This window comes from Lupinus angustifolius, chromosome LG15 (assembly GCF_001865875.1).
Source record: "Lupinus angustifolius cultivar Tanjil chromosome LG15, LupAngTanjil_v1.0, whole genome shotgun sequence".
In the NCBI taxonomy this organism is placed as follows: domain Eukaryota; kingdom Viridiplantae; phylum Streptophyta; class Magnoliopsida; order Fabales; family Fabaceae; genus Lupinus; species Lupinus angustifolius.
The window spans coordinates 20666295-20688647 of NC_032023.1; the positions used below are offsets into that span (position 1 = coordinate 20666295).

Genomic DNA, 22353 nt, shown 5'->3' on the forward strand with positions numbered 1-22353 from the left:
GGAATAAGGATGCGAGTCTGAGTCATTTAGAAGGATTAAAGAGTATACATTACCAGTATAAAAAGTTTTACACAGCCTACCACTTATATTTTAATATATTGTGCATCTGTGCACTGTGCTTTTATTTTATAATGAAAGTGAGAAATAGTAAGTGCTCATTTGTCAAAACATCAGTGGTGTATGCAACTTGTTGAGCTGTCTCAAATTAATAAATGTACTTCAGTTTTAAAAGTCCACTCTTAGATTCATGTCCTCTAAAAAAAGAGAAACAGTAAAAAATATGATATACTTCAAATATTGATTCTTATTGCATATCATGTTTGCTATTTAGTACCATGTTGTTGGGTGTGCTAGCATGCAGCGCAGCAAAGGCAAAATTGTATTATCATTATTACCAAAATAACGGGAAAGCATAAAATAAATATTGTGAATATTCATTGATTGATGAAAGGATTACAAGTCATGTACTTATATACACAATACAAAAATAACTTATGATACAAGTAACAACTAAACAAACTCTTAACAAACTAACTAAAATATTACTCACATGTGTAAAATGTGTCATGGTAGCTTTGATCTCCAATAATCATTGTAGATGGAAAAGTACAAGTTACCCCGAATACGATATAATACCAAAACACAAAGAACATAAATGTTATTATAATTGCTTCAAATAATTTATACCATTATCACAACTTCAGCTTTCCAGCACAGAGTGCTAATTGAACTAAGTAAGTCAGTGTTTTAAAAATATATAATGATAGGCATGTTTAGAAAATATGTACGGTTGTCCATAAAAACTATATATGAAAATAAATATTCTCTCCCACATTTTATTTTAAAAAAAGAATTCAGTGTGTTGCTCCACTAAGTTTGGCTCAACAAAGCTCCCACGTGACAAGATGTAGTTGGATAGTATTTTAAAAAAAAACTAATGTAAGTGCCACGTGGTATGCTTTGATCCGTTGAGCCAGTATCTTCTGGCACAACTAAGCTACCACGTAGCACAATTTGACATGTTGCGCTGCCATGCTGGATGCCACACTCTATATTTTTCGAAAGGTTTTCAATAATTCAGTTATTATTTATTCAAATGTAGAGATGACTGCCTTGTTTTGCTCGTGCCTTAAAATACCTACAATAATACAAAACAAGTAAATGAGCAAAATTTATATGTTCTGCCCACACAAAAATATATCCGAGTGCACCGGGCGGACATTGTTTCCAACATATTGATGTGTGGTAAGCTTAGATCATCATGGATTGACTTTATTTCCAAAGCCAAATGGCAAATGATGTGGGATCACAAACAGCATCAGCCAAGCCAATATCTATCTATCTATCTATGTTGTTTATGGTTGGAATAATAAGCCATTCCCTACCTCTCACTTATCATTATTCCTCTTCTTCTCCTCCTCACATATCATTAATCATATTATAATAGATATAGCTGCATATGTCATGCTACACTCTCCTAACAAACAACACAAACACAAACACACACCTTCTCCTTCTCTCTCACTATGTATTTTCTCTTTGTTGACTCTTCTCTTTATTTTTATCTAGCCTGGACTGGACTGCCTGCAACATTATTATAAAACACAGAAACACTTGTGTGAAGACGAAACCATGAGACTATCAATAAGATCATGACAATACATTAATATTTTAATTCTAATTAAATTTAATCTTAAATGGTAGCATCAAAAACCATAAAATATACCTGTCCACATAAATTTTTATCTATAAAACAAATATACTAAATAATAATAAAAACCCAACTTGGTTGGTATCTTGAGGAATCTTTACAATACAATAACATTCTTTCTATTCCTTTTCTACTCCTCATCTTCAACCTTTACCTTACCATTCTATTTTCTCCATACAAAGAGATTCCTTTCCTTCTTCAACTGTCTGTTATATTTGTCTAAGTGCATCATATATCTTTTGCCATTAAAATCTAAGTGACAGTGTTGTTGGTAAGACCAAAGAATCTTTTTGTTTACCCTTTTTAGAACTTTTTATTTGTACACTTTCCATCCTATTTCTAAACCAGGAATTTATTCATTTGAGGAGTAAATATCTTATTATGCTTAGCTTCTGCACTTTTTTGACTCATCATCAGATTTTAAGTATAAAAGCAAATTATCAGTGACATAATCATCATTATTTCTCTATACCCCTTTCTTATTATTTAGTTTTGCAAGATCTGTTACTGATATTATTGACAACTTTGGACACTGGACAAGGTTACAAGTTTCAAAAACTGAAACTTTGTGGTTGTAACAACAGAAAGTTTTGATTACGTTGATGAACTTTTCTTCAATGGATGATGATGATGCTGTGTCAGCACCTGGTACTACCATTTTGGATGATGGAACAATCTCAATGGATTTTGATTACATTGATGAACTTTTCTTTGATGGATGTTGGTTTGAAACCACTGCTGAGGGATCTGATTTTCCACCCTTTGACTCTTCATTCTCATGGTGTGCCTTAGAGGAACAACATGAATCACAAGAAGCATTTTTTGATGATGTTAAGGTTGATGATGTTAGTTCTAATCAGCAATATGAATCTGAAATTCAATCATTTGAAGGTACTTCTGAAGGGGTTACAAGGTGGTGGATTGCTCCAACACCTAATAATCCAGGACCAGGTTATTCTGTAATGGAAAAGTTAATGATGGCACTCAACTGCATCCAAGATTTGAATAGGAGCAAAGATATGCTTATACAAATTTGGGTGCCTGTTAATAGAGGGGGTAAGCAGATTCTCACTACTAATGATCTTCAATTCTGCCTTGGAACCAACTCTACAAACCTGGCAAAGTACCGAGAAATCTCGATGAGATATCAGTTTTCGACCGAGGAGGAGGATTCAAAGGGGTTGGTGCCAGGGTTGCCTGGTAGAGTTTTTCGGGAGAAGGTTCCTGAGTGGACTCCTGATGTTAGATTCTTTAGGAGTGATGAATATCCTAGAGTTGACCATGCTCAAGAGTATGAAGTACGCGGAACATTAGCACTGCCAATATTTGAGCAAGGTAGCAGGACTTGCTTGGGTGTTATTGAGGTTGTGATGACCAGCTCGCAGATCAACTATCGCTCCGAACTTGAGAGTGTTTGCAAAGCACTTGAGGTTTTTCTCCTTTCTTATTTGCATAAACTTCTATTATATTATCACTTTCTACACACTTCTGTTGTGTTATCACTTTTTAGACTATAAAATTGTGTTTGTGACTATCCCAAGAATAGTTGAACATAAAAATTTCAAGTTTTAGAACAGTGAAATTTCGGTTGCTTTTTATACATTTTCCAACTTTCTATTTGCTGTTTCTGAAGTGATAAGCAGCACGTGTTACTCATTGCTGAAAATAATTTCTTTCTATATCCCTTTTGTTCCTTAACATCCTCAAGTTCTTCCACAAAAATTGAAACTTCCTCTGATTTGTTAGAAACCCCATCTTTTTATGGTAGCACTAAGTTTTCTCTCTTTCACTACAGTTGTGTTTGCCTTTGATTCTCTCTTTTCAATTGAATGTTTAACAGCCCAAATATGAAAAGCTCATATTAACTAATTTTATCAGTGTAATGATTGGAGAAAAATTGTTATCTTTGGCAGGGTGTTGATCTTAGAAGCTCCAAACTTTCAAGCACTCAGAATGTGAAGGTAAGTGGAAGATTGTCGTCAAAGAGGAATATTTTAATTACCTTAAGATCTCAGTCACCTTGCAATAACTGGTATTATTTTTTCAGGCATGCAATAAGTCCTATGAAGCTGTTCTACCTGAGATTAAAGAGGTGTTGAGAGTTGCATGTGAAATGCACAAATTACCTTTAGCTCAAACATGGATCCCATGCATCCAACAAGGCAAAGAGGGGTGCCGGCACTCCGAGGATAATTATTTACACTGCATATCTCCTGTGGAGCATGCTTGCTATGTGAATGATGCTCCTATCCGCGCTTTCCATGATACTTGTTCCGAGCATCACTTGTTAAAAGGACAAGGTGTTGCTGGAGGAGCTTTTATGACAAATCAACCATGCTTCTCAAGTGACATAACTTCGTTAAGAAAGACAGACTATCCACTTTCTCATCATGCAAGAATATTTGGTTTGCAGGGTGCAGTTGCTATACGCCTCCGAAGCATTTATAGTAGTACAGATGACTATGTTCTGGAGTTCTTCTTGCCTGTGAATTGCAATGACAGTGAAGAACAGAAAAAAATGCTTACTTCATTGTCCATGATTATTCAAAGTGTCTGCCATAGCTTGCGGGTTATAACAGATAACGAATTGGAGGAGGAAACTAACTTATCATTTGGTGAACTGATAGCCCTTGCAGATAGTAGATCTGCTAGGACTGAAGAAAAATCAAGTGGAACAATGGTTGGAAAATTCTCTGACCTAAAGCAGCTACAAGATTTGAATGAAAACCTTGATGGTGTTGGGGAGTGTTCTACTTTTGGCGAGGGTAACTTATCAAGTGTGGGAATAAGTAAAATGGGGGAGAAAAAACGGACCAAAGCAGATAAAACTATCACTCTGCAAGTTCTACGGCAATATTTCTCTGGAAGCCTAAAAGATGCCGCAAAGAACATTGGTGGTAAGCCTTGTACACATGCACGTTTCTTTGTTATGTTTTTGACCTGACTATGCAAACATATATCTTGGCATGTTAGTTCTTCTTACTCAATACTAATTTCTCATATTGTAGTTCTCTGACATCCTTTTATCGTTTTTGCATACGTAGTTTTACTAGTTCTGCTTCTGCCTATTTGGCTAAAAAAAGGAAAGCCGTGATTATATTACCAACTTTAGCAATATCATAAGTGCAGAGAGGTATATGAAAGTGTCTTATATGGTAGTTTCTTTTGCAAGTTATGTTCTTAGTCTGGCTAAACTCTATATCTTGAAATGATTACACTTCTTACTCAATACTAATATTGAGTTCTCTGATATCTTATTATTATTATTTCTGTGTAAGTTTCTAATATTGTAGTTCTTTGAGATCTTGCTATAGTTTTTGTATAATTAATTAATTTTAGTTAGCTCTGTCTATAAGGCGAAAAAAGGGGCATCTGCTTATCTGGTAGTTTCCTTAATGCATATCTATTAGAAGCCTTTCATTGAAACCACCTTTTGAATTAAACTTTACAGTTTGTACCACAACTTTGAAAAGGATCTGCCGGCAACATGGGATCAAGCGTTGGCCTTCTCGAAAGATAAAAAAGGTTGGTCACTCCTTACAGAAACTTCAACTTGTCATCGACTCGGTTCAAGGTGCCTCTGGTGCATTTCAAATAGATTCCTTCTACTCAAACTTCCCGGACCTAGCTTCTCCAAATTTATCAGGAACCGGCCTATTATCAACCTTGAAGCAAAGTGACAATCCAAACTCATTAAGCACAACACAGCCTAATCTTGCTGGCTCATTGACACCTGAAGATGCATCAAAATCTCGTTCTTCGTCGTGCAGTCAGAATTCTATTTCCAGCCATCCTTGTTCCAGCATGTCAGAGCAACAACATCAAACAATTAACGTTGTTGATGATAACAAAGATCTTGTAGTAGTTGGAGAAGATTATACTGATGTTTTATTGAAGAGGAATAGAAGTGAAGCAGAACTAAAAAGGCTGAGTCAACAAGATAATAAAGCAAAGCTATTTCCAAGATCACTAAGCCAGGAAACACTTGTTGAACAACACCCAAAAACCAACAGCATCATGGCACCTAAAAAGGATGACTTTCATAGAGTAAAAGTGACATATGGAGATGAGAAAACGCGGTTCCGGATGCTGAAGACTTGGGCTTATGAAGATCTCTTGCACGAAATTTGTAGTAGATTTAACATAAGTGACATGAGCAAATATGATGTCAAGTATTTGGATGATGACTGTGAATGGATTTTACTAACTTGTGATGCTGATTTAGAGGAGTGCATTGATTGTTGTCAATCTTCTGAGTGCAGCACCATCAAACTTTCTCTGCAAGTTTCCGATCTTCGTATGAGAAGTTCTTTAGAGTTTACATAGCAGTAGCAGTGACATTATATTATTATTATGATTGTAAATTTGTTTTGTATGTGAAGCAGTCTTTGAAGTTTGTAGTTATGTATGTATATAATAGTTTAGAGAGCAAGAAAAGAAAGGGTTAATTAAATGACTGATTATCATGTAAGCTTTTTACCATTTTTATAAAATCATATTTTTAAAATGAAAAATTTCCTTTAGGCCTTTATTCTTTGCTGATATTTGTTATTTTGGAAGCCTAAGGATATGTTATAGTCCTCAATATATTAAGCAATAGGAAGGTTCACACCTTCAATAAAAAATAGTAAGCAGCTTCAACTTTTATTTGTTCAGCATTGAAATTTAAGTTCGATTCTCTCTTCTAGTTGAGTTAGACGTTAACTAATTGATTCTTTTAACTTATATCTGATCTTGATTTTCTTGTTTCAGAATTTATATAAACAAAGTCTGCATGTAATGATCCTTATTGAAAGAGTTACTTAGCTCCACATAAATCTTCACTAAGATTTAGTATATTTGTCTTAGTTCTTTTTTCTCCTCACTCTTTTTCCCCCTTCACTCACTTAAAGATTGTGTAATATATTAACATTTCCTTAAATAAAAGGTTGTTAAGGGTTACTGAACTTATGGTTGGATTTCTTTTAGGAGCAAAAATCTAAACAAAATATTGACAAAGATGTATTAACAAATGCTTGTTGGATCAGACCACAATTGGGCAGTCTCCAATTACCAAAGAGTTCTATTGTTACCGAGACATAAGAAGAATAAAGAATCACAAGTAAGACACCTCGAACCAAAACCTAAAGGCAATAGTTCCACGAGTCTTTTCCACTTATAAACTCCTTAATTCTTCCCATCATCCAATATGAGACTTCAAACTTGAATAAACCCAACAATAATATTCAAGGAATATAAGTAAAGGGGTTTATTATTGTTAAGCTAAGCCTATCATCATCTTACTATGTTAAGGACATCAATTTTTAAGATAAAATATTTTCTATATCTTAAACTAAGACACTTTTTAACATTCTGCAAGAAAATTCCATGCCATTAGTTAGTTGTTCCCAATGCAACAGTGAAGTAGGTGTATTTTCATCATTTGCCTCCATCTCATTTTCACTGGATGATCTAGATCCATGATGCACTTACAGAGTGAAAAGGCCAATAATCATGTTAACTGGCTCAACCTCACCTTATAAGAACTTGCATTTTCTCCCACAGACCTAATTTTAAATTGTTGATCATTCACTTTGTACCTTGACCTTACATACAAGATATGCTTAAATACATACAGAAGTGTCATGATACCAAAGAACATCCATTTTCTAACACAAATCTATCATTATAATTTGTTATTCATAAGCTTTGCACCTTAACCTTACTACATCCAAGATATGCTTAACAGAAGAGTCATGATACATTCATTTAGGGGTGGGTAAGTCAAAATTGGTGTACTTCCTATATTCTCTTTTGCCTATACCATTTTGTACTTTACACATGCTTCTTAACTAGTTTATAGCTATGAAGAAGTTGATGAACTATCTTCCCCTTGCTCATTGTTTGTACATCTTGAAGGTGGACCAAAGATGCTTAATGCCACCTGCAACCAAAATATGTTTTCTGTATCAACAGTATTCTAAGATAAAAACCCACAGATTAATAATAACCTTGCCAGCAATAAGCATTCACAATCTTACAAAACTCTAATTTGAAATTAGAAACACTAAAATATCCATGGATTCTTGACTAAACAATACAATTTGGTTAAACTGAGACAATTAGATATAGGAAATAAAAGTTTAAAATTTTGCACATTCTGTCAATGATTTGGTAACAACTTATATGGTGTTGAATTTTTGTTGGGGTGCCAAAAGTCTTGTAACTTGTGAAACATTTATTGGTTGTAAATTCTCACACTAGAGTTGGATTCCATCAAGTATAAATAAACAGCTTATTGAACTTAGCAAAAAATAGATAAAATGGATTCCTCTAAAATGAAGTGCAATATCTTGTAAGGTTAAGGTTTATGACAATCTGGCACTTTATCCTTTCACTTAATGCATTTTCATTAATAAAAAAGAGGAATTAGAAGAAAACGCCACTGACCGGTAAGAAAACAAGTCCGTGCAAGAAGCCAAGTAGTACTAACGACAAGTACATTTGAAAGTAATAAATCTGCAAAAGGTAATGGTTAGTTATAGCAAAGAATGTGTCTACATATCTGTGTGTAAAAACTGAAAATGAACTCAATACCACAAAAACTTCTGTCCTTGAGAAACAAAGAACAATAACTCCAACCAGTTTTGTTAATGTGATACCACTGCAATCACACAAAACAGTGAATCTAGTTAAGAAAAGATGCCATACATAAATTTAAGACAAGATTATGTGGATGCTGATGCAATAGTCACAGTTGCTATGAAATTGGTATAGAAAACAGCACATGTATATCACCAAAACGTGTTGAGAAAGACAAATTTGATTGTTAAAAGGAAACTGGAGGGAATGGATTTGTTAGACTAAAAAATTTGACACAAATGTAATTAACTTTTATTAGAATAATCCGGTTTAGAGAACAGCATTGAAGAACGGATAATCAACTTCACAAGGAAATTAGTTACTTCTGTGTCAAATTCTTGAGTCTAACAGAATTCCACATGATTTTGTAAAAGTGATTACTGGTCAGTGAGGACCAACGACAATTTAGTAACAAAAAATCTATTGTACAATATTCCCTCCACAAAATTAGCAGCAGCGTCAAAGAGCATAATGGAGAATGTTTCTTTTCTTTTGCACCTGTGCATGCAATGTACAATTTAAGAAACTGAACAATCTGCAAGCACAAAAATCACCTGAAGACTGAAGCTCCCATTGTACCCAGTGCGTGCTTCATCCGTTGATCTTTGTCTCCACTTGTTACCTGTAAAAGATTTGATCATGGGAAACTTATGGAAGCTATTTCATAAGGAAAAAATGATTATGATACATAATTCAACTGTTCAAGTATCATAACAAAACTCAACAGTGGAAAAAGTGGAAATCAGGGTGATACTAACAGTAAATGAATGAGTCATGTGCACACAAAACTCAACAGCAATGCCCACTGACATAACAAGGTTGACCACCGAAACAGCATTCAACTGGATATTCAGAATGGCCATCACACCCTACAAATGCATAATCATGTATGTAAACAAGTATAACAGGTGATATGAAATTCTAAATATCAAACATTGCTATAAAAAAACGTAAAAGGAACTATATGATGTATTTCAATTATCAAGAAAGTGAAAGTTCAAGTAAAGTTAAAAGGAAGGGAAAAATACCATAAGATCAACAACAATCATCACCAACACCAACAAAATGATTGATGAACTCCATAAACTACAGAAAGGTTGAAAGCGAAGGAGGATTGAATCAAGATTTGCTTGATTCGTCAAGCAATAACTTGTAGATAATTCTATTTAATTGAGGAATTTAGAAGAGGAGAAGGGGGTGGATGCAGCTTAAACCATCTGCTAAAATAAACTAATTCTCACCTGCATGTGATAACCAAGCACACAATAAATACAGCACCTGTTACATCATTAAACAATTAGGTGATTAAATACAGCATATACCTTACAAGCTCATCAACATGCATAAATAAATTGTAGTAGACTGTTTTATCAACAACTAAGTAGTTGTATAATCTAATTCTCTTAAAAAAAATCCCAAGATCCATTACCCTCACCTTACCCTTAACCCAAAAGTTTTTCCCATGAAGAACACCCATATTTTTTCCATGAAAGTAACATTGTACAGCAATATGCACAAAATACTGACCAGACTGGATCAATGATAAAACGGCAACCCAGTGCACGAGCTCCCACCAATTAGGGTTTGGGAAGGGTAGATGTACACAACCTTACCCTTACAAGTGAAGAACCTTTTTTTTTCCTAATATTTGAACCCATGACCTCTAGGTCACAAGACAACCTTTACCATTATGCCTAGGCTCACCCTCTTAAGACCAGATCAATGATAACATGGAAAAAGCACAGAAGTCTCAATACTAACCAATAGCTATAGCAATGTTGACCAGTGCAGTCTTCCATATATTTAGGTATTGCTCGAAAAACATATAAAACACTGAATAAGGGAAGATCTCAATCTGCACCAGTAAAAAGAATGTTACTTTGGGCATAGCAAGGTTGTAGAGTTTAATCTTCTACTTCATTTTTGTTGCAGAAATCGCAAGGGACTAATGTTCTCATATATTGCAAGAATATATGAGAATTGCATTTGCCTCTACCTTTACGCCTAAGAGCCACACAAAAAAATATGATTTAGCCAGTAGAACTGATTGCTACATTACCTTCAAAGAATCAGAAACTCTTGAACAAAACTCCCGAGCAGCCCTCATGGAATTAACATAGTCAACCTAAAACAGTTTTCCAGTTAAACTTGGGCTCTTAGGTGCTGCTGTAATCATAAAACAAATAATATAGACATACTACCTGCTTGTTGAGGGGGGTATGATATGTGCGGAATGATGATGCTTGTATAATGCCACTCTCATAGCCTGACAACCAGAACACGGTCAAATAAGTCACACCAAAGTCAGATGTTACACACTCTAAATTTAACTTACACAAGAGAAGTTGAGCAGGACTTAAAAGAGAGTATTTGAATACAAGCAAATGGTCTTTAAATCAACAAACCTTTCAGTTCAACACTGCTTGTGTAAGCACCATGACCACCTTTTGCACAATCAGCAGAAGGCAGAGCACTAAGAAACCATGGCAGTTTCTTCCAAAACTGTGTTGTAGATGGACGGTCATTGTGGAGATCTGAGTGACGAAAACACTGAACAATCCACAAAGCATTTGATTAAGGCCTCAGAAAAGAAACAAGAAAACATTCTAAGAAATCAAACAAAACATTCAAACAAAAATCAGAAGACACTTGTCCATTTACCGTTGTGCAATCTTTACATACTCCATCTGAAACACAAGAACCTTCACCAACAGCACAGCAAGGAGGCTGAAAAGGAAAATTACTTTGTCAGCAACCCTAAATCATTATATGCCTTAACTATTTCAGTAGAATCTTATCCTCCACCTACACCTGTTTTCTGGTAAATTTTATTTACCAATAAAGCAAAATTTCATCATCCTGTTAGTGATCCCATTCCTTTGCTTTTACTAAAATCTCATTTGAAAATATTCAAAAGTTATACAACAACAATGAAGATGAAATAAATAAAGTAACTAAACTGAAAATCTTAGGTCAACCACATTATGTAAATGTATGCCCATTAATTGTCTTGCTACGTTGAGTAATTCCTACTGATCATGATAAATTCTCTATGAAATCACAATGAACATATATGCAGTAAGAACCATAACATAAAAGACACAAAAAACATGTTTTTGACTGATTTGGGATTTGAAAAGTAAATCAATGGTTTACTGAAGTGTGCACCAGACCTGATCATCCGGCGGGCAATAACTCCCATTCATGAACTTCCTGCAGCACCCAAATGCTTCTGGAGATACCCACACAAGAAAATCATCAAGCCACGAAGCAGCTGGCTTGGCAATATAACTTGTATCTGGTACTAGGGCTGCTCTAGCAATCTACAAGGGAAAGTGACAGAACCATAAAAATGATGTCCAAGTTATCGCAGATATGTAGAGAAATAAAGGGAAAAGAACACTTCAAACAACTAACTAATGCAAGCAAGTGGATGAATAGCATGCACTGACAGCTCAATACAAGCAAAACAAATGCACCTGTTTGTCAGTTCTACACTAAAGTAACTCCCCTTGGAACCTCCTTTTTTTCATAAATTTGCATGAAAGAGAGGTTAATGGAACTACAATCTCTTTGGGTCCTTCAACCCTTGGGAATCTCCACGTGTAAAAAATTCAATTCTCGACTCTTATTCAAATAGTTTACTTTTGGGAAACCTCATTTGAGTTCCAAAACTCTTTGTTGTGAGGATGTCTTATTTTATTCTTTTCTTGTATTTCTCTCTTCTCATCAAACAATATTTCCTTTTGTATTGAAAAAATATAAGCAAAAGAACTCTAAAAAACGATGAGTCTCATTCAGGAAACATAGATTGGTGAAGTCCAAGTGGGCCAAAATCCATGGCTACTTCTCATATATAGATCAATCAGAGCTAAATAAGTCAACTCCTAATGGTTTACCTCATTTAAAAGAGAAGTTGAGTTGCATTGGCTTATGGAGCAAAGCTGATTTGTATGTGTTGATTCAGAGCTGTGAGGAAATAGCATTAGAGTGAATCATCCAAAACATTATAAGTACTAAGAGAAGGTTAAGCATTTCCATTTCACAACATAAATAGGACAAAAATACCTGTAGTTATAGTTCTTTACAACAAAATACAAAGGTGGTCCAATCCTGAGATATTCTGAAATATTATTGAAATACCCCTGAAGGAGTACATAAATATAGCTTCAATACATGCACATGGATAAAAAGAACAGATAGATAACATGAGGCTGAGTCAAATTATTAAACCTGAAGGTATGAGTCTCGAGGAAGAACAATGTCCTGCTCCAAACCAGGTTCAATTCTAGTGCTTAATGCCTATTGATTCAGATGAAAAAATTTGTAAAAGGGGAAAAATAAAGGAAGAAAGAAAACGACGCATTAGAAGAACAAACAGGTATGGTTTAACTAATCTCACAGATACAGAAACAAATCCAAAGACTTACGATGCTAGCTAATGTAAATGCCGTGAAAATAGCAATGACAACTAGTTTTACTCCCCAAATACTCAGAATGGGTGCATGGACCTCCTGAAAGGGGGAAAATAAATCAGTGGGATAGGAAATCAAGTAAAACTAACTAACATCATAATGAAGTCAACAGCAAAAGTTGGACAAAAGACGTTATATAATTTAAAAAATATGCAAAATTTATTACATATTAACAGAGACATGATTACCTTGAAATTCAAATACTTCAAAAGAGGTGTTTCACAAATTTATAAATAATACTCATTATGTTTAATCCTCTATTAATTACCAGTGACCAACAATTGCTAAAAAATTATAATGCTAATTACCTTCATATATCGAGCCAAGAAACCGGGTTTACTTTGTCCAACACCTGAGAGGTTTTGAAAAGACAAACTTCAATAGAAGTCATGTGGAGAGCCCAATCTTTTTTTTGGAGTACACGTTCCTTTTGGTCCTCAAAATATGCATTTTTAAAGAGAAAAGTGGGAAAACTTACAGTCAAATTGAAAAGGATGCAGTGATAAAATATGGAAGTTCCATTTTTAACCTTACATTTAAAGTTTAGTTATACCTTTATCAAAATCCACATGCATTGGATGCACTTTCATGCATGGTAAACAATCGACTCTCTTATCCTCTGCTCGCGAAGAGTCGAGAACTATCAGAGCAACAAAAGCAGTAATTTGCAGGAGAAAGTCCAAGAGAACAGCCAATGCTGTGAAAGAAAGTGGGAAGGGAAGCTAAGAATTAGTGTTGACACAATATTGCAAAACTATAAAAAGTTCCAAGAGGATAAAGACTTACCAGCAAACATGGAGAACACACGGCATGCAGGCATTGAAATAAAGCTTCCAACTGCAAATGCTAAAACCTCTGATAGACTAGCCAATGTTATTGATGGCCCAACTTCCACAAGCGCATTGCTCATTCGTCTTTCTAAAGGCAAATCCAGTTGTTGCCTTTTCACAGCATGAACAAGAATACACATATTATCCACACCAACCTAATGCAAAGCGATTCAGGAAAACAAAACAGTATCAAAAAAATGGTAAGCATAAACAATAATAGTGCTTTGGTGAAATGGAATATGATGTCTTAATTTGAGAGGATCAGTTACTCGCTACTGAATTGCTCTGCTACTGCAAAATTCTAGGTGTGTCATCATACATTACTACAGAAAGTTCACTTATGATACAAACTGGGTGGCAGCCAATTACAAATTTGGACATGAAGGAACTATATTATCTACAGGAAACTTCTAGTTTCATTGATGCTGTTCATCTGGCTTGAACAGAACAATCGTGTATTATAGGACAATAATACACTGTCATCATTACGTTAGCGGTAATAACACCACAAACAACAACAATAGTTATAAATATATGTTTTACTATCATCTTATAGCTCTATAAGAAAAAGGGAACTTACAGCTAAAACAAGAAATGGGATAACTTCCATGATGATCAGTGTAGATTTTACACCAAGGGCACTAAAAATTCCAACTGATCCAAGGACAGACAGCATAACAAGCATTACTCCTGCAAGACCAAGCAAAACCTGTAATCCAAAATTATACAATTAGATAAATATCTACCTCCACAATATAAACTTCTTAAAATCAGATACTAATCCCACAACACAAATGAAGGGTTAGGGAGGAGGGAATATAATGACAAAAATGAGGGAAAGGAAAGATGGCTCGATACTGTGGTTGAGACCGCACCTTAGATGAAATATAGAAAGAAGAAAGACGTGGTGTATCCCCCAAAGTAAGAGATATATAAGCAAACATCACAAGATAGCTAATCTGCAAGAAAATGAAGTAAAATACAAAGATTAAACGATTTATACCCATAAAGAGAGAATGTTGCAATTTCTTTGAAATACTTGACATACAACTCATTTACATTATTCCACAATCATGCCTCAGGCTCAGTCTAAATATTTATCTTCCTTTTTCATTATTATTTTACACAAGCAAGCATCAAAATAAAAAAGAAGGGGTTACCAGTATAGTAATAGCATCTGCGGTACTTTCTCTTTTTAACTCTTCCTCGATTGAGCTTTCAGAGGAAAAAGCAAGCGTCAAATTTCGTGATAGCGCCATTGGTAAAAGCTCATCCTATCACAAAGGATGCAATAAATACAGGAAATATAGAGTAAATGATAGAAATGGCAATGGGCCAGTTGCAGGATACATGACCAAGTCATATCACAAAGGACAAGCAAACAACCTACTGCAATATCTTATGCAATTTTTACTTTATCGGTCTTGGTGTAAAATTAAACCAAGTATTAGTACTAAGACTCACCGGGAATCAACCCGGCATCAACTACTTCCTAGGGATGGATGCCATTACAGCAACCTAAACCTGGTTCCTTTCTGCAGAAGCAAATTGGCTACTATGCCTTTGAAGTTAAAATATAGAGTCGACTAACTATGCAGGAAAGTTTCTATGGGGACTTATGGCAGGTCAAACGACCATGCAGATGAGTGACTGACTCATCAGTGAGAATAAAAAAGTATAACTATAAATACCTTCACTAACTGAATAAAGGTCTTCTCCCAAGCAATTGCCTTAGCAGTTTCATTACCTTCTTCATCAATAGCATTATTTACTGGATAGGTTACGATAAATGCAGAGGCCTGTCTTGAATAAGTCACAGGATAGTTATCATATGCTAAACGATATCTAATTTATTCACAAGCTAGAAGGGTAGAGAAAGTACCGCAGAATAATCACTCCCAGAGAAACCTCCTAACACAGTGCTTGGATCAAGAGGAGCTTTAAATGCACTCATACATTGGTCTGCTGAGGTATAATGCTGAAATTGCATAAAGTTAAAAAATAATTGGAACATTTTACATTTATATTATGTGCATAAGAATGTAACTGCATGTGTCATGGATAAAGTTTCATATTGATGACTCTAGATAGCAAGAAGCAGAAAATACCATATCACTGATATTAGGAGAAAGGGCAAATGTTTATTCACCATAATTATAAATCTTAAATTGATGCAATGTGTAATGGAGTACATACGAGAAACTCCAGCCATGCATGCCGTCTCCCCAACTTCCCCGAGATATAGTCAATCCCGTAACATTCAAAAGGATTTTGATCAAAATAATACCTTCCTATATGCATGTAACGACCATACATAATAACCACTTGATAAATATGATTGAACAGTAGTTTTCTGTGATACCCGATTAAAATATAGAACAAATGCAACAAAGAATGTACTCCCAGTAGCAGGCCAGGTTTTAAACCACTCATTGCTCAAAGCATGAATGTTTACACAAAGAAAATGACATTATTGATCACTGAATACAATTGTGCAGTGAGGTGGGAGGTCCTGGGAACATTTTTTCATGTGAAATTGCAAAACAACAACTGGAATTATGAATATCTCCAGGAACAATCAACTTGAAGATGTAAAGTTAACATTCAGTACCTCAAAACAGTAACCAAGATGATCAACTCCTCCATAATCATCTAAATTTTTCGGTTCCATTTTGAAGTACTGCAAACCAAGAGGGGGGAAATGTGAATCAAAAGAAGCCAAAGTCATGCAACTCTAATACAATAATGAAAAAAATATTAAAATTGAAAGCCAATCAATAACTATACCTGCAGGACACTTTGAGTGGCACAATCTTTGTCCATTGGCTTCATACAGATGTCTTGGAGAGATACCATCAAGCCAGAATAATTAGCACGAATTGCATCAACCTAACAGCAATGCCATCAAGCCAACATAATCATGAAATATTTCAGTATTACTACTAGATGGAACACTTACCTTTTTTTGAATTTCAAATAGGAACTTAATGTTCTCCTCTGACACAATTTTCGGTGATGTATTATTCACATGATCTGGAACCGTTGCCAGTATGAGCTGCAAAAGAAAAAGTACAGTCTCATTCATCAAAGTAGATAAGACCAACAAACCTCACCTGAATATGATTATAAGGAAGATCAAATTAATACCAAAATCAATTATAATAGAAAATATCACAACACTGCTTAGCGTGGATTACAATCATACAAGTTAAATTAAATAAACTAGCATCTTTGGTCTCTTTGGTAGTTGCTTTCAAATTATATCAACTAGATCAAGTTCAATTGCTAGTACCAACCAAACAACAAACAAACCCAAAAAAAGACTACATAACTTCACCACTTATTGCTATTTTTGGCAAAAAAAACACATCATGGTAAAGCTTTAATAAATAAAATAGAAGTCGCCAAATAAAATAAAATTTTAAAAATATTCATAGGCCAATGTTGACGAATATTTATAAGGATAAAGAACTTGATAAGTTGATAGATGATGAGTAAACAGAAAAAAAGGGATAACATAAAAAACCTGTTCAATTCTGTAAAATGGAGCAAGATGCCTATCAAAAAACTGTTTCTCTTGTGCTGCTTTACTCCCAGGTCCTACCCAGAGCTGAAAAGTGTAGGAAATTATTTTCACAAACACCAAATAATGTAAAATTAGTATAAAATAAGAGAAAAGAGAAATAATTTGAATCGTATTGATACTTAAAATTAAACCATAATAATGGAATGTTAATGATACTTCTTTTTTCATTCCATTTGAATTCAAAATTGCCAATGGTTTGTATGGTTCTTGATACTCTCACGAAACAATTTTTCAGCTAAGACTTTGCCCTCATTAAAAAATCTCAAATTATGGCATCAACCTTATTTTCATCCATATAATTGATGTAAACTAAGGGGGGCAACCTATGATTTGTGGAGGACAATCTTATAATTAGGAGAGTCACTTGGAGTTCATATTCTTGGAAGAAAATTAGGAAAGTATTTAGTTTATTTATTTATTTGCTTAAGTTTAATAAACGAGAATTTATTCTCATGGGTAGTCTTAGGATTTAATTTTGTCTTACGAGTTATTTCATTTAAATGTTTAAGTGTTTATTTCAATTATTCATGTAATATGGGTTGGGAAATTAATTAAAGAAGATAATATGGAGATAAAGGTCTGAAATCCAGCATGCTTGATTTATGGGAATTAATCTCATATTCTTGCTTAGAGATAATGTGAAGATTAAGTTGATTTAATCATCACAATTCAGCCAGCCACAAGTTAAATTGAATTTGGCAACCTTTGGCATCGGAGATCAAACAAAACGTGTAGACCAAATCAAGCAAGCAATTTCAAATCAACCAACCTAATTTGATGCACATAATCAGTTAGGATCTTATCTAAATGATTAGTTAGGAATTTTATTTTGTTTATTAGAAGAAAATTAGGATTCTATCTTAATCTTATCTTTATTCAGCAAGGCAGATTGCCTATTTATATTTTATTTGATCATTAATAAAAGTTAAATTGAATTTTGATTAAATATGAGTTGTTTTAGTTTAGAGCACTTCTCCTACAAACCCTAGGTTGGCTGTGGCCACCATTAACAAGTTCTTATCAAGCTTCCTAGCTTGTGGCGAATAACACTAGCTTATCAAGCATTCTTGCTTGTGGCGCTTCCCCTTCTAATCTTTTCCATTTCCCTCACCAAAACAACCTCAAATTCCCCATAATTCACCAAAACCGAATTACAACTTAAAAAGCTCAAGACTTCAAGCTAAAACGATCCTACTTCTAAAGCATCCCCCTTGAGATTGTCATCAATAATGATGGATATAAAGCATCAGCGGATGTTCAAAAGTCAAAACAAAAGAAAACTTCACTTTCAAACAGGTGGATACAACCTTGTTTAGAAAGAGAATTAAACAGGAAATTTTAAAGAATAGAAAGCAACTATATGTTTCTTACCTTCTCAGGCCGTGTTTCGACCTTGAATCGAATTAGACCTAGACAGAGTAGAAGAACTATAGCCAAGGATGAAAACAAAACCATAGTTGGATTTTTAGCTACATATGATCCATATTTCCTGATCATATTAACAAACACTAGGTCAGATACCATGTATGTGAGTTGATATGCATATTGATAGCTAAGGCAGTGACCTGTAAAAATTTGACATGTATCCTTGCACTGCCGAGAGCCGAACCCCATTTCTGTTTTGTGAAACATCTTGCATCATCTTATGATTATCAATATCAGGCAAAACAAAGTCAGAATTGGACAAGCATGCATGAGGAAGAAAAGAAAGCCTTTTTTTAAAGGGGGAGATAATTTTCAAAAATGTCTATAATGAAGAAACAGTATACTAACATGAACCTGCATTGGGAGGTTCTCATCCTTCTCCCCATCAAGAGAATGCAGCACACCACCACTACCGATATTAGAATCTGGTCTTGTTCTGTATGTCGGATTTCTTTCCCTAATCCGATGATGACACAATCCCCAACCCAAGAACACAGAAATCAGTATGATGTATAATACTGTTAAAATCAAATCAACACACTTCACCTACATATGTCAAAAGATAAACACATGTTAGATTAGAATGCACACTTGGCTGAAACCACATTTTATTCATCAAGAACAGCAAATAAATGCACCTGGTAAATATCAAAACCATCATTACATGCTCCCTTACCGTTAAAGACCCAACTTTGATGGAGCATGAATCCTTCATATGGGTGGCCGTTGAAGGTGAATTAGAGCACACCGAAGATGAAGGACAATCACCACAAGAGCAGCCAAGAGAATTATCACCACATGAATAAGTTGAAACGTTCATAGGTTTCATGCCAGAGGACTTGGTTGAATTTGGATGGAACGTAATTGCGAATGGTGAACCGGCACTATTCGGGGCTGCTTTTCTACCAATAAAGGCAAACCACTCTGCCAAAGCAGTCCCAGTATATGAGCAGCACAGGTACAACAGTATACAAAATTTAAGTTAAAGAGGGACAATCCAGAATCAAAAGTATTATACTCGAGAGTTGCACAACATGTTTGTTTCTATCAATGCATATATTATTATTATTATTATAATTATTATTATATTATTTCTAGAGCGTTTCAAAACAAATATAAAAAATGATAAACCAAGAATTCCATGCATCCATCTACTTCTCACTCTTGATTCTCTCCAGTATACACAGCAACCAAGAGAACAATTTAAGAGATGTCTTATAGTCATATAGCTTTCCACATGCACAGCATACTCGATACATTACAATTGCTCTATGTTTATAATTCACCGCAGCAACATGAAATGATTGATACAATCATAGAAATATGAGAAAGCGGAACAATATATGGAGAAAAAAAACAATTTACCTCCAAAATTTTGAGCACCAGCACCAAGAAATTGTAGAGCTCGAGAATTCATGGTTCCAAACTTTACTTCCTTGCAGGACTCATATAACCCTTCACCAAAAGCATCGGTTACAAAATAATCAATCCCTCCAACTGTTGAATTGCCACCAACCTGAGAATTAAAAGAGTTGAAGGTTGAAGCCTATCAGTAAAGATTGGATTCAAAAAGTATTGCAAGAGCAAGAACACAAACGAAGTGCTTTCTTGGTAATTCAAATTTGTTAAAACTATACCAAAGAAGAATCAATGCATACTCATACTTATAGTCTTAGGATGTCTATAAGCAAATTTTGGATAAAACACGAAAAATATAATACAAAGGCAAAGAAAAAATAACATCTGAAATATATTTCAGATGAATATGTCGCTGTTTTAATGAGTGGTAAATAACAAATTGCACACAAAAAATTTCAACAGTATAGAGCAAGATGATTAAATAAAATGAAAGGAATGTCCAGGATCTTACCTTGTCAACTGACGTCACATTGATAAATAAACTCTGATTTGGAGAACATGTAAGCTCACAGAACAGGTTCAAAAAGTTTCTTAGACATGCAGGACAACCTACAAGAAAAGGAATTGCCTGCCAGAATGCACAATATATTAAAGGCACATGCACCAAATTTTCAAGAAGCTGGTAATATTGAGGTAAAAGCAAGATGAAAGAAGAAGATACGGAGACATACAAAGACAAGCCATTACTATTCAGTAAATTAGTGTCTGCACTTATCCATAAAAATCTTTTGAAAAGAAAGAAAAAGAAAAGGAAGCTGTGGGATCAATTCAAAATTTTCACTCACCATAAATATGCATCAGTATTATAAATTTCAGCAAAAGGCTTACCTGTTGGACTTGCGTCTTTAATGTGTCAAACTGAGCTTCTGTACAACAAACATTCCCAGTAATTGTTGGACACAAACTTTGGATCTTTGATGAGAGCAAATCATCTGGCTGGAAAACGCAAGAACTCAAAAGATTGTGACATTCTTGAAAGGTTTCAATTCAAAGTTCAAGAAGATGTAATGCACCTATTGTGCTTATATAGACATAAATCAAAGTTCATAATCATATTATGTTATAGAACATAAACTCTGGATTTTTTGGGGAGGAAATGAGTCTATGTAGTAGGTTTGTAGCCTGAAAAAGAAAAATGACCCTCGGATATACCTTCACAGCTGGGGAACCATATGGACAGTTCAATACTTTATCATCACTGCGCTTTCCACAAATGTCATACATTGCACAATAATTCTCAGAATGCCTTTCCCTGTATAAAAGGAAATGAAATTGAAAACATTTGCTTTATAGATCATAAACAGGCATTCAATTACTGTCCCGCATATAGTATACTAATATGGACAAGAAAAATCTCCAAGTGCTGTAGATATACAGATTGCATAATTGGAGGGCATACATCAATTTGATGAAGCTCCCACCCGGTGGGATTTCGGAGGGTAGAATGTAGATGTACGCAATCGTACCCTTGCAAGCGGAGATGCTCCATGACTTCCAGGTCACAAGCAACAAACTTACTAGTATGCCAAGGCTCATCCTCATTATACATCAATTGACTATTATCGGTAAGAAAGCTACACCCATGCACCTATACATGTAAAATATAAAGAAGGCTTACCCTGATGTTGTAGCACTGGATTTCAAAATTAAACATGCCTGCAAAATATGAATGACATGAGTATCAATCAATATAACCAATCAGGGTGGCCAATCAATACCATTGCATTCAAACTCCAATTCAAGCCAACATAGTAAACATAGCTAGGACCACATTAAATAAATCAACTAATACTACACCAATAGAATTGTTTCCGTTTGTATCTTCAACAAATAGTCAAAAGAGTGAAGCAACATTGATCATCCATTCCCGAAATCTTCAAGCATGTTGGAGTCTTCGAAAACTCTTCCACTATTTCCAACTCTCAGAATTGAAATTAAAATTCCGCAATCCTACCCCACACACTCACTCACAGTCTAGTTTTGTTCTTTTTTTATATTACCGAGAGTATCCCTTCACTCTTTTTGGTAAGGAACTAATTCATTTCAGGATACGTGGCTACCCCTCCAACAAGTGTCGCCCACAGGATTCGGACTCTTCACCTTTTAGTCATCTTGTGGATCGAGTTTTGTTTGAGAACAAATACAATGTCACCGTAATTTTTTAAATAATAATAAATTAATTTCTCTCTTTGTCCGTCCGTTTTAGTAAGTAACCAAACAAGGCTTGAAGAAATCAAAGATAAACACACAAAATGAGTTGCATTATCCTCTCGTTTATATATATAT

General features: G+C 34.7%; 2 protein-coding genes across 6 annotated transcripts in view; one reads left to right on the forward strand and one right to left on the reverse strand.

Moving 5' to 3' along the window:
- LOC109328153 (protein NLP4-like) lies at window positions 1749-6213 on the forward strand. Of its 3 annotated transcripts, none has more exons than XM_019561470.1 (5): window positions 1749-2536; window positions 2603-3141; window positions 3625-3672; window positions 3759-4608; window positions 5163-6213. In XM_019561470.1, the coding sequence occupies exons 1-5, from the start codon at window positions 2314-2316 to the stop codon at window positions 6035-6037; spliced, it is 2535 nt and encodes an 844-aa protein (XP_019417015.1). In that variant the 5' UTR covers window positions 1749-2313; the 3' UTR covers window positions 6038-6213. The 3 variants fall into 3 exon arrangements, with proteins under 3 accessions (XP_019417015.1, XP_019417013.1, XP_019417014.1); XM_019561468.1 differs by having other exon boundaries at window positions 1749-2259; window positions 2290-3141; XM_019561469.1 differs by having other exon boundaries at window positions 1749-1982; window positions 2245-3141.
- The window catches only part of LOC109328152 (Niemann-Pick C1 protein-like), a 32899-nt gene continuing 17855 nt past the window's right edge, over window positions 7310-22353 (reverse strand). The window contains exons 1-39 of one of the 3 annotated variants that reach the window (XM_019561467.1): window positions 21865-21998; window positions 21686-21723; window positions 21220-21319; window positions 20896-21003; window positions 20519-20635; window positions 20014-20164; window positions 19325-19572; window positions 19003-19194; window positions 18789-18865; window positions 18595-18712; window positions 17164-17247; window positions 16597-16692; window positions 16425-16526; window positions 16249-16317; window positions 15520-15615; window positions 15329-15436; window positions 14798-14911; window positions 14513-14596; window positions 14218-14346; window positions 13594-13792; window positions 13361-13504; window positions 13116-13159; window positions 12763-12846; window positions 12566-12634; window positions 12401-12477; window positions 12232-12301; window positions 11506-11655; window positions 10994-11059; window positions 10738-10882; window positions 10534-10598; window positions 10392-10457; window positions 10094-10187; window positions 9574-9610; window positions 9361-9418; window positions 9091-9201; window positions 8887-8954; window positions 8288-8354; window positions 8141-8209; window positions 7310-7634 (exon numbers count right to left, since the gene is read on the reverse strand). In XM_019561467.1, the coding sequence (XP_019417012.1) occupies window positions 7554-7634; window positions 8141-8209; window positions 8288-8354; window positions 8887-8954; window positions 9091-9201; window positions 9361-9418; window positions 9574-9610; window positions 10094-10187; window positions 10392-10457; window positions 10534-10598; window positions 10738-10882; window positions 10994-11059; window positions 11506-11655; window positions 12232-12301; window positions 12401-12477; window positions 12566-12634; window positions 12763-12846; window positions 13116-13159; window positions 13361-13504; window positions 13594-13792; window positions 14218-14346; window positions 14513-14596; window positions 14798-14911; window positions 15329-15436; window positions 15520-15615; window positions 16249-16317; window positions 16425-16526; window positions 16597-16692; window positions 17164-17247; window positions 18595-18712; window positions 18789-18865; window positions 19003-19194; window positions 19325-19572; window positions 20014-20164; window positions 20519-20635; window positions 20896-21003; window positions 21220-21319; window positions 21686-21723; window positions 21865-21921 (3852 nt within the window). In that variant the 5' untranslated portion in view covers window positions 21922-21998 and the 3' untranslated portion in view covers window positions 7310-7553. Of the gene's footprint in view, window positions 7635-8140; window positions 8210-8287; window positions 8355-8886; window positions 8955-9090; window positions 9202-9360; window positions 9419-9573; window positions 9611-10093; window positions 10188-10391; window positions 10458-10533; window positions 10599-10737; window positions 10883-10981; window positions 11060-11505; window positions 11656-12231; window positions 12302-12400; window positions 12478-12565; window positions 12635-12762; window positions 12847-13115; window positions 13160-13360; window positions 13505-13593; window positions 13793-14217; window positions 14347-14512; window positions 14597-14797; window positions 14912-15328; window positions 15437-15519; window positions 15616-16248; window positions 16318-16424; window positions 16527-16596; window positions 16693-17163; window positions 17248-18594; window positions 18713-18788; window positions 18866-18996; window positions 19195-19324; window positions 19573-20013; window positions 20165-20518; window positions 20636-20895; window positions 21004-21219; window positions 21320-21685; window positions 21724-21864; window positions 21999-22353 lie in introns of those variants that run through there. The other 2 variants (XM_019561466.1, XM_019561465.1) reach the window with 2 other exon arrangements.